The sequence below is a fragment of the Centroberyx gerrardi genome, chromosome 21 (genome assembly GCF_048128805.1).
Source record: "Centroberyx gerrardi isolate f3 chromosome 21, fCenGer3.hap1.cur.20231027, whole genome shotgun sequence".
NCBI lineage: Eukaryota > Metazoa > Chordata > Actinopteri > Beryciformes > Berycidae > Centroberyx > Centroberyx gerrardi.
In genome coordinates this window covers 16,184,820-16,195,426 of record NC_136017.1, presented here as the reverse complement: position 1 = coordinate 16,195,426, position 10,607 = coordinate 16,184,820, and the positions used below count along the sequence as shown (strand labels likewise).

The 10,607-nt window shown below is 38.8% G+C and overlaps 2 protein-coding genes across 2 annotated transcripts; both read right to left on the bottom strand.

The window, feature by feature from the left end:
- Window positions 1-658: 658 nt before the first annotated feature.
- Window positions 659-2,594, bottom strand: LOC144543014 (CD59B glycoprotein-like). The gene is made up of 3 exons (XM_078290987.1): window positions 2,531-2,594; window positions 1,959-2,084; window positions 659-765 (listed from the first exon to the last, which is right to left on the bottom strand). The coding sequence occupies exons 1-3, from the start codon at window positions 2,577-2,579 to the stop codon at window positions 659-661; spliced, it is 282 nt and encodes a 93-aa protein (XP_078147113.1). The 5' UTR covers window positions 2,580-2,594.
- A 3,097-nt stretch (window positions 2,595-5,691) lies between these two features.
- Window positions 5,692-9,910, bottom strand: LOC139913942 (excitatory amino acid transporter 3-like). Its single transcript, XM_071902109.2, has 9 exons — window positions 9,768-9,910; window positions 9,472-9,514; window positions 9,293-9,364; window positions 8,665-8,849; window positions 8,436-8,543; window positions 8,177-8,299; window positions 7,886-8,080; window positions 6,373-6,507; window positions 5,692-5,860 (listed from the first exon to the last, which is right to left on the bottom strand). The coding sequence occupies exons 1-9, from the start codon at window positions 9,908-9,910 to the stop codon at window positions 5,692-5,694; spliced, it is 1,173 nt and encodes a 390-aa protein (XP_071758210.2).
- Window positions 9,911-10,607: the final 697 nt, after the last annotated feature.

The following is a 10,607-nucleotide window of genomic DNA, read 5'->3' as shown; positions in this document are numbered from 1 at the left end:
ACTGAATGAGTCAGTGGAGGTTAGGGAGAGTAACATGTTGATCATGTCTTAAACAAGATTTCAGGTTCTCAAATCCGTTTTGTTTGTTCTAGGGTTCGACCGTTAGATTTTTTTTTATAAATAGCGGTAGCGGTATTTTTCAGATTGAAGCTGCCAATAGCAGATACAGTATATTCTAGACGTATAGATGTATGCGGTGTTTCCCCCAGAACTGTATTCTGGGGGAAAAGCCTCTGAAACAGCATGTAGACCATAATGGGACACTAAAACTCTTCACTGAAACCCAGGATAATTAAAAAAAACAAGCAGAACGCGTATGTTATTTTTGTAGAATCCGATCAAAATATTGCATTAGAATCAATTCAAGTTAAGGGCTTCCCATAGACAACCAGAATTGATCAATTATATATCAGAGGTGGACGACACCGGTACACTGCTCTAACCCTAGTTTGTTTCTTCATCTCTGATAGGAAGTCGGTTAATTTTGCTTTGTTCTTGTTTTCTTATTCTAAACATATTCTTGCTTTCCTATTCTAAACGTAGTTTTGCTTGGAAAAAAAAAAGGACAAACAAAAATCCATGCTTTAAGTTTTTTATTGTGCTTTTGACTGGGCTCTAGCCACATCCATATTGTAGTACAAGTAGTAGAGGCAAAGTCTTATTTGTTGCAGCCGTCCCAGGTGCAGCAGCTGACCTTCAGACCCTGAGTAACTCCCAGCTTCAGGCACTCAATCAACTTGAAGCAGGACTTGTGGAAGGTGTTTTCTGCAGGACAGATTACGAGGTTCACAAAAGTGTTAACTGCATTTCATTCTTGCGTGTGTGTGTGTGTGTGTGTGTGTGTGTGTGTGTGTGCAATGACCTATAGAAGGGCAGCTTCTCAGCCCAAAAAAACTCCTCCAGGCGTTTAAACAAAGACATCCCATATGGGGATAAAATAGGAATGGGCAACTTTGTTAGTGGGGACCCCAATAAATGATTTTGGCACTGAGAAAAGGGCAGAGTGCGTCTGCATTCTAGTCTGAAAAACACTACTGAAATAGTACTAGTCTAGTCGTCCTGCCTATGAAATAATATGCCTGCAAAAGGGAGAATGAACTGAAGTTGGGACCAGACGATTCACAAGATTTGGAAGATTCTCAACATCTTCTGTGTTAAAATGTCTGTCACATACTGTCGATCGCCATAATTTTATCATTCATGAGTAGCAAATGGTAAATTTTGGGCCAAATGAAGCATTATAACTGTAGAGGAGCTTCTGTACATTTGGGTTGGCAAAGAAGGCCAGAAATATATCAATGCCACTTTTTGAATCCTTCAAATGAGGCTCCTAATTGTCCAAATCTTCAGTAATGTTCAGCAAATCATCCTGAGCTGGGTAATAAGGAATGATTTGTGACTTTGGAAAAACCAGAAAAAAAGAAATGTCCATGGGTTTTAAGGCTCTAACACGTGAATTGACAGACCCACTTCAACTTTCATCCCCTGGTTGATTATTTTTTTTGCCTGTGATGCCAAGAATGCCCATAATAGACTAATACTAATTCAAGATCTTTAAATATAAATATATTTTTGTGCCAAAAAAATCCAAAAATGTGCAAGTATTCAGAGTTTCCCCCCAGAATTTTATTCTTGGCAGGGTGGAAAAGGCTATAAAAATATAAATATTCATGCATACTTGTGTGGAATCCAATCAAAATGTTTCATTAGAATCAATTCGGGTTTAGGTCTTCCCATAGACAACCAGTGTAATATTGATCAATTCTACAATTAATATGTAATCAGTCAAACTGCATCATATCCATCATATCAGAGGTGGACCAGATTTGATTTTTAATCAAAGTCAGTATTGGCAAACTGATATATCGGTCTAACCCTGCCCTGCACTACCCTTTAGGATGAGATGGTGTGTGTGTGTGTGTGTGTGTGTGTGTGTTGCGCAGTTGGACAGGACTCACCATAAGGGGCAGGGTAGTTAATCATGGCACAGGCGTCCATCTCTGGAGGACAAGTCTCCACAGTCTCTACACAATCTCCGCTATCGGGCGCCTCGCGGACACAGTTGTTGCACTGCAGGGCCTCACCTAAGGACGAGAGACAAACAGAGTGTGTGTGAGAGAGGGAGCGAGATAAAGGAAGAAAGAAAAAGAACGGCATGTAAAGCAGATTGTATATTGCAGACATGTTTTTGGCACTGATACCAAATATCAGGGAATAACCAACGGGAAGTTTCTAAAAGTTAAATTAATACATCACGGTTTTTGGTAGATTGTCCCATTGGTCAACTTAGTTATTAAGTGATGAGAACACAGACCTAAAAATCATCCATGTGTCCCTGGTAGAGCATTGGTGTTGGTGCGCCATACTAACACTTTAGCATACACTATGTTGAGTGATAGCAGGCGAAGCCAATGATCTACCGGGGACACATGGATGATTTTAGTGTCTATATGTTCTCATCACTTAACGGGTAAGTTGACCACCAATCTCCCAAAATCTTGGTATATTCCTTTAATAATTGAATATTCACCATAGGTGACGGCCACCAGGAGCAGGAGAGCAAAAGCAAAGACCTTCATTTTCGTTTCCTTCTGACGTCTGCAGGGAAAATACATAAACACAAACAGATAAGCAGATATAGAGTCAGTTTTCCATACATTAATACAGTCCAACCATAGACTAAAAACTACACATGGAAGAAACACAGCCTACATTAGGAAAGCAATGACAGCTACTGGAAAAAACAGATTACACATAAGAATGGGAAATTGCTTCATATAATTCAAGAAGTTTGAAAGCGAACGATTTTAGAGATGGCATTTGGAAAGTAGCCTTCCCAAGCCTGTCTGTTGTCTTGTGAGAGGTTATTTGCCGTAAATTCAGCCATTTCTGGTCAGGCTTTGAACGTTCAAAAAAGGAAAAGAACGACTTAAGGCCCCGAAGAGCAGCCTTTATAGTCCATATCTAACTCCAACTGTTACCTACCTTCTGACCCTCTGCAGGTTGCTGTGTGCCCGTCCTCTCCCTCCTCTCTCCTTTTATACCACTTCATCGGCCTGGCGGATTACTGATAATGGGCATGAGTGTGGGAGAAGGTCCAGATTGCAGAACTTTTTGTCCCCATTGTGGATAAAGTAGGGGTATACGTGGGAAAAAATACACTTCCCCGCAGCTCTTCAACATGTTGGAATTATTTCAAGTAGTTTGTGTCTACTGAATGGTAACCTTAGTGTAGGGCGATTAAATTAAAGCAACAAACTGTAATTCTTCTTATAAGTCTCAGCTGAAAACTTGATATTGCTCTCATTTGTGTTGTTATATTTTTTAATGTAAATGTATATTGATAATACTGATGATAATATTGCTACGTTGCCTTGTGTTTCTTTTCTGTGTCATGTATTTCTATTCTGCTGAGCCGGCCTTAATGGAGCCAGCCAGTCTTTACTTTATTATAGCTGATTGTTTATAGTAATGGTGGTGGTAGAAGTATTATTATTGGTAGTAGTAGTAGTATTAGTAGTAATAGTAGTAGTAGTAAATAATCAATCTATTAACTGAATAAACTACTACTACTACTACTACTAACAATAATAATAATAATAATGATAATAGAGTTTTATAGCATTTTCCCGAGACTCAAAGATGAGTCACTGGGCCATTTGTACAAAACTGTAATGTAATTATGCTGATTATTCCTTATTAATATTAACATAATATGAACACAACCACCATATTCAAGGTTCCTACCATGGTCCTGATGCAAAATGCCATGACTTTTCCCAAGACTTTACATAATTAGGTTTGTTAATGTTTTTCTAAATGGGTGAACACCCTGGTTTCCACTACAGTTGGGCTGAAAACCACCAGCTAATGTAATGAAGTTGTAAAATACATTCTGCTATGCTGTAAAATGACCCAGTTGTAAAATTCCCTGGCTTCCCTTGAGATTTTATCAAATTACTTGGTTTTCCCTGTCAGGAATACCTGTCTCAAAATTCCATAATTTTTCAGGAATTCCATTACCAGTGGGAACCAGTGGGATTGTATTTGTGATAAGGTATGGGAAAGTATTAGACACCAGGTTGCAAGCCGCATTACTATGGCCTGTCTGCTATTTCAGCCAGAAGTCAAAACCACGGATGGCTGGAAGAAATGATGCAACCGCTAATAAGACGGAGGCTGTCAAGGGGCCGAGCAAATGATCAAACCCTCACAGTACGATCACTTCTCAACAAGAATCAGCAATATAGCAGCAATACAGGGATGCAATACTGTGGGCAAGACTGCTGTCTCAGCAGCTCTCAGCAAGGCTGTGAATGGCAGCAGGTGCTGTCAGCGCATGGCATTGGCAGGTTCATCGCAAAAACTCATGGATTACTCGTTAAATATGATCTGAACATCAAACTTAATTCATATCACAATATTTCTCTCGGTGGTGATTACATTACGAGCCGCGTTGCTCTTGAGATACAACTAAGGTGACAGGCATTGTCTAAAGGCCAAGCAAACTGTCAGTGTCACAGCATACTCAGTAATCAGTGGTAAGTGAAGGTGGCAGGCTATACACTGACGCCTGAGGCTTGCCAGACTGCTGTCTCAGCAGGTTCTGCCAAGCCTGTGAGTGGCAGCAGCTGCTCTGACTAGGTGACAGCATTGGCATTGGGGCAGTTACTTTAAAACACTGATAATTACTTGTTACACTCTGCCTGGAAATCAAAGGATTATGGTTTTACAGCAAGGTGCTATTTTTGATTTTGTATTATTTTGATTTACTATTTATTTTTATTTTACTTTTTAATTTGATATACTGCATTGATTCCACTAGGCCATTTTGCCACCACAATATTACCAGCTATATCAGTTTTGAGCTACTTTTAGATCACCATCAATACGGAAAGCTGAGTGACGTAACAGTTGCCATTTGCTATACTTTGCACTTTCAGGCAAATAATTAGGCTTAGTAACAGCATAAAATGTGTGTGTATTTAAGTAAACTCAATCTTAATACAGGGATTGACGTTACTCTTGGTGCAAAATGTTTTAACGGGCAAAAGCAACATTTTTTCCCCCTAACAAATGGGTCTAATGTCTCTACCACCTCAGACAGGTCAGAAGACTCCTGGCAAGAGGAAGTGCTAGCAAACAGTTAATTCCAAAAATGAAATGTCTTCATAAAGATAAAAATAGTTTCTGATAATCCAAACACACAGCCTGGAAGAGATGCAAAGAGAGAGCACAGGACTGGACTGGAATATGCCGATGGGGACGTGAACACATGAACAGTTTAACAACTTTATTTACATTTTCACAATACAAAATATATTCAAGTCGGAATATGGTTACATGTACATACTGACTTATCACCCCCACCCCACTCTAACATAAACAGACATGAACAGTTTAGGTTGGGTTCAGGAATAGCAAGTGTAAGTCATAATAATGACCACAAGGTGGCAGGCTATACATTTACTTGGGATACTTTTCAACCCTACAAATTCCATTTCTTCAGACTAGTGTTTGGATATATTGTATTAAAAATATCAGTCTGCCAACTTAAAGTAGCTGATGAAAACGTTTCACTTGTTGCTCTCTTTATTTCATTTATAGAACACCATGCCTTGCCAAAAAATAACTGAAATATGAATTCTGTTAATGTAATGAAAAAACGAGTACTTTGACACTGCTTAAAGATTACAGCTGCTGGGGAAGATTCTCTGCGCCGTTATCTCGTTCTTCATCTGTGTCCTCCGTCGATGTCCGTGCCATGTCCATGTTGTCCAGTTCCCTTTTGGACAGACTCTGCACGATGGCCACGCCGATGGAGTCGCCAAGGACGTTGACGCAGGTGCAACAACGATCTCTGCAAAGGATGCAGACCGCAGTCAGAACAAAGACCTTCATTGTCTAGAACAGCGGTTCTCAAAGTGGGGTCCAGGAACCCATATATTTTCACAGCAGGAAAAATGTGTTTTCATCTGCCAAAAACCCCTCAAGTGGACCCCATCCATTTGATTTCATAGGCAAGCATTTTATTTCATAGCAGTCCGACTAACATGGACTACATGTTTACCTGCAGCTCTTGGTTGTAGGTAACCAGAAAATAGCATTTACCCTAAGATAATACCTGTCATTCAAAATGTGCAGATGATTTATCCAGTGCAATGTTCATCTCACTGTAAACTTTCTTTCACCTGATTAGACAGATGCAACGTATCACAGCAATATCGGCAACTTCGCAGCAATACCAAAATGACACTAGCACCCAACATGAATCAATTTATGCCTTTGGGTGATTGTGCTAAGAGCAGTTCAGACCTTTATGCAAGATTATTTTTGTCCATTAGGGTATTTCCGAGTGATGGTGAAACTTACAAAATCCACTCCAGGCCAATCAGAAGGCCCACATCCCGCACAGGCAAGTCCACTGAAGTCAGCACCAGTAAGGTGCTCACCGCTCCTGCAGCCGGGATCCCCGATGATCCAAAGCTGGAAGCAGCTGCTGATACTCTAGAAATCAACCACAGATTGACAATGAGTAAAATCCAGTCAAGTCGTTCAGCAGGGATCTCGGAAGGGTTTCTGAAGGCCGATACTGATCCTAATATTTTTGGATTGAAGCTGAAGATAGATGATAGTTTGTGCCGATATTCAATATCTTTACGTTGACCATTTTCATGGCAAAAATTCCCCCCAAAAATGACTATTCAATGCTTTCCCCAACATTTTCTTCTTGCCAGGTTGAAAAGCCTCTGAAACAGCATTTAGACCAATAATACTGATCATAATAATCATAGTAATGATGATGTATTCATACGTACTTGTGTGGAATCGGATCAAAATGTCAAATCAACTAAACAAAACACTGTAGTATGGATCAATTCTTTCAATAAATATGTAGCCTAATCAATCAAACTGCATCATATCCATCATTTCAGAAGTGGACGACACTGACAATTACACAATTTTTAATAAAAGGCCAATATAGGCCCAATATGTTGGCAAACTGATATATCATTCTAACCCTAAATAAACATTTCCTGCCATCTACAGGTTTGTACGATTTAAAACACTAACTTTAGAGTTACCAGCCTGGGGAGATTTTCTTCAAAAATGTCCTCATTCACCACTTTCCTGATTCTTTATAACTTTTGACAACTGAAATATATTTGTACATTTTAGGAAATGATGAAGGATTGGAAGTTGATCATATGCTTTGGCATTATGGGATATCCCTGTACATTTTCTGTTGTCAGAAGACATGGGTTTGAGAAAAACAAAACAAAGTCAACGTCACTACTACTATCGTTTTATGCAACACTGACATATAAAGTCAGTTTCACCTAAAGGAATAGTTCACCCAAAAATCTAATCAATTGTTATCTATTCACTCATGTCAGATAAAACACTGGTGAAGTTTGTATTTCCACATAACACACAGAGAGTCATTTTGAGAGTGAGTAGAAAGAGTGAACATTGATTTTGGGGTGAACTGTTCCTTTAAGTAAATAAGTACATTATATTTTGAGTGTGACTCCCTTCTGATATGGTGAATCTGTTTTCCAACTTTTTACTTATTACCTGTCACTGCCTGAACATATCAGCTGATACGAATGTCAACTGTAGGGGTATTTCACAAAGCAGCATTAGCAAGTTAGCCAGATAACTTTAAAAACGTTATGTGTAATATCTTCTGAAATTGTATTATCAGCAACCATCAACATGCATGACTGAATCATACTGTTAAACCTAATATTCAGGTTTTGTTTTCAAAACGGTATCACCAAGATAAAGCATAATTCTTTTTTCAGTTATTTGGCTAACTTTCTAATCCTGCTTTGTGAAATGCCCCTTTGGAGTACAAGTGCAACAACAAAGTATATCTTACCCAATGGTAAGTAACTGGCCCATGCTAAGGCTGATCTCGTTTAGTTGTGCGATGAACAGTGCTGCCACGCCTTCATAAAGGGCCGTTCCATCCATGTTGATTGTGACACCCACTGGCAACATGAAGCGGGTGATTCTCCTGTCTATCTTGTTGACCCTCTCACAACACTGGAAAGTCAACGGCAGCGTTGCAGAGCTTCAAGAGAGATTGTTTGGTTTGTTAGCTCACACAATAAACGTAAATTCTAGTTATATTGCATGGCACTGAGGTGGCATTAACAAGGGTATTTACCTGGATGAGACGAAAATAGCAGTCAGCAAGGCAGGAGCCATTCCCCATATGTAGTGATATGGGTTAGTTTTTAGAAAAAAATAATAGATTCCTGGGAGGACCATTGTGGCATGAATGAATAGCCTAAAATTGAAGGCAAAATTTCTAGATTACATTACTTTTAGAAATTGCAATCATACTGCATAGTGTGAAAAAAATTAACTTTATGACTTTATAAGACTAAGATCAAGAACACTGAGTAAGGAAATGAAGAATTTACCCCATCAGAACGGTCACCATAAACAGCCCAAGTTTTTCAATAACATGCCAGTCACCAATCTCTACGATCTTTCCAGCGATCAGGAATAATATTCCCAATGGCATGTAGCTGGAAAATAAACGTTAGAAGGATATTTTTGGAAAGTTATTTTTGATTGTACCAAAAGATTATTAGAGCAAGGTTATTCCAAAACAAAGCGCATGTTAAATTGTCCATGGTTTCATCTTACGCCAGAACAAGGTCAACCAATCTCTTAGTAGCTTTGTTGAGAGAGATGAACAGGTCCAGAAGGGCTTTCCCTTCCTCTCCTAGCTCTCCAATGATCACACCAAATATGATACAGAAGATGATCAGGCCCACGATATTCATTCCTGAGACAGTCTCTCCCACAACTCGGATATCGTAGGTGACGTTCTGAAAAAACAAATCATGTGAATTGTGCATTTGCACAATTCGGTGACCAGAAATGTAACCTGAAACTGTAAACTTACCTACTAATAATCGTGCTGTAGTGACAATTATGAATCCTGGTCAGAATCTCAATAGTGTAGCATTAATCATATGATTTTTTTTTTTTTTTTGCTTGTTCCTCCCTCTAACTACTAGAACCCGGCTCAACTCAAATCTGACTTTTTATAAATTGTTTATGCCTTTATTAATTAAGGAGCATTTGATTTTCAGTACTTTTTCTTTTGTAGCTGATATTCTAGATACATGGTTTTTGTAATAATGTTGCCTATTAAAATGAATCCCTTGGTAAGGGAGAAGCCAATTCTTCACAAGGAACCTAATTTAATTGTATGAGTGAAAGCTGGAGCTTATAGTTTTGTTTTGTGTTGTTTTTTTGTTTTTTTTACCTCAGGTCCAATTCCCATATCAGAAACGTTTTCATCAGCTGCAATCTCAAAGTACTTCCGTTCCGTCTTGTACTGAAGAGATAAAATCATCGGGGCACAAATTCTCAAAAAATCTGGTTACTGATACATATTGAGAGGCAGTGTAAATTGATGCACTACTTATATGTAGACTGTCAAACCTGTAGGAAGGTTGCCTCAACTAGATTGTCAGGTATCATGTTCCTGTAGGCCAAGAGAAAGACAATCATATCGTAGACACCACACAATACAATGTTTATGATGAGTAAATGTAAGCCAGTATGCAATTTGTCTTTGTCTTTTTGTCGTTAGTGAACAATGGTATTCTATCTAGGATAGCATTCTGGGTAAGAAGACAAACTAAATGGTGAATGCTGCTGTGGGACAAAGCAGGAAATCAGCATGGGCTCCAGTCGGTACTCTTAAACATACACTGTCTTATCAATCCAAATCACACCTTATCAGATCCATTAAGGCGTCCACTGTGGAGATGCCGCCCTGGCTGTCATCTGATTCGTCCCCTCCGACTTCGTAAGATACACCAGGCTTGATGATCACTACCAATACAACACCTGCGATGGCAAGTTCAATGTCATTCATACAGGGATGGAGGAAGAAAAACAATGTTTATGAATATTTCATCCCCCCTCACACAGGCTCTGGCATCGGCATAACTTCTCACTGCAGTTAATCTAACTGTCAAGTGGAAGTAACAAACTACATTTACTCTCATTACTGTAATTGAGTAGCTCTTTGTGTACTGTTCCTTTTTGTGTATTTTTGCAGGCTTTTACTAATGTGCTGTATGTTTTGGCTGAAGTATTATATTTTACTAAACTCTTTGTCTTCATAGCTTGGTGATCATCATATTAACGTCTTTTAGTTTCAAGTAGCGCGTAATGTATAAGTGAGTAAAAGTAACTTTTATTTCTATTTGAGTAAAATTTTAGTAAAGCAACAGTATTTCTACTTGAGTAGGATATTTTGGTACTTTTTCAACCCCTGCTAACTGTTATTATGGCCTGACATTAGGTAATATCCTATAGACAGTATTTACTATGGCTGCACAATTATGGCAAAAATGATAATCCAAACTTTGCACAGAATCTGGATTTGTCATGTGGTTTAAAACCAAACTATCTCCAAATGACAGACAGTGCCCCGCAAACCAACCAATGAAAACATTTTCACATTCAGACCCGGGAGAAGGATTTTCCTCCTGTCGGACCGATCGGTTCTTTTCCACTTTGCACTATGCTTTTTCCAAAGATGTCTATGCATCTTAACTTTTGTTTTG

What these genes read in the sequence shown, in the direction of transcription:
- LOC144543014 (XM_078290987.1), bottom strand. Translation starts at nt 2,579, where the DNA reads ATGAAGGTCTTTGCTTTTGCTCTCCTGCTCCTGGTGGCCGTCACCTAT. An exon ending in CCTGGTGGCCGTCACCTATG is followed by an intron (nt 2,085 to 2,530) that starts GTGAATATTCAA and finishes TCTCGTCCTTAG; the next exon opens with GTGAGGCCCTGCAGTGCAAC. An exon ending in TAACTACCCTGCCCCTTATG is followed by an intron (nt 766 to 1,958) that starts GTGAGTCCTGTC and finishes TCTGTCCTGCAG; the next exon opens with AAAACACCTTCCACAAGTCC.
- LOC139913942 (XM_071902109.2), bottom strand. Translation starts at nt 9,910, where the DNA reads ATGAATGACATTGAACTTGCCATCGCAGGTGTTGTATTGGTAGTGATC. An exon ending in GCCTTAATGGATCTGATAAG is followed by an intron (nt 9,515 to 9,767) that starts GTGTGATTTGGA and finishes CTTGGCCTACAG; the next exon opens with GAACATGATACCTGACAATC. An exon ending in GCTATTTTCGTCTCATCCAG is followed by an intron (nt 8,081 to 8,176) that starts GTAAATACCCTT and finishes TCTCTCTTGAAG; the next exon opens with CTCTGCAACGCTGCCGTTGA.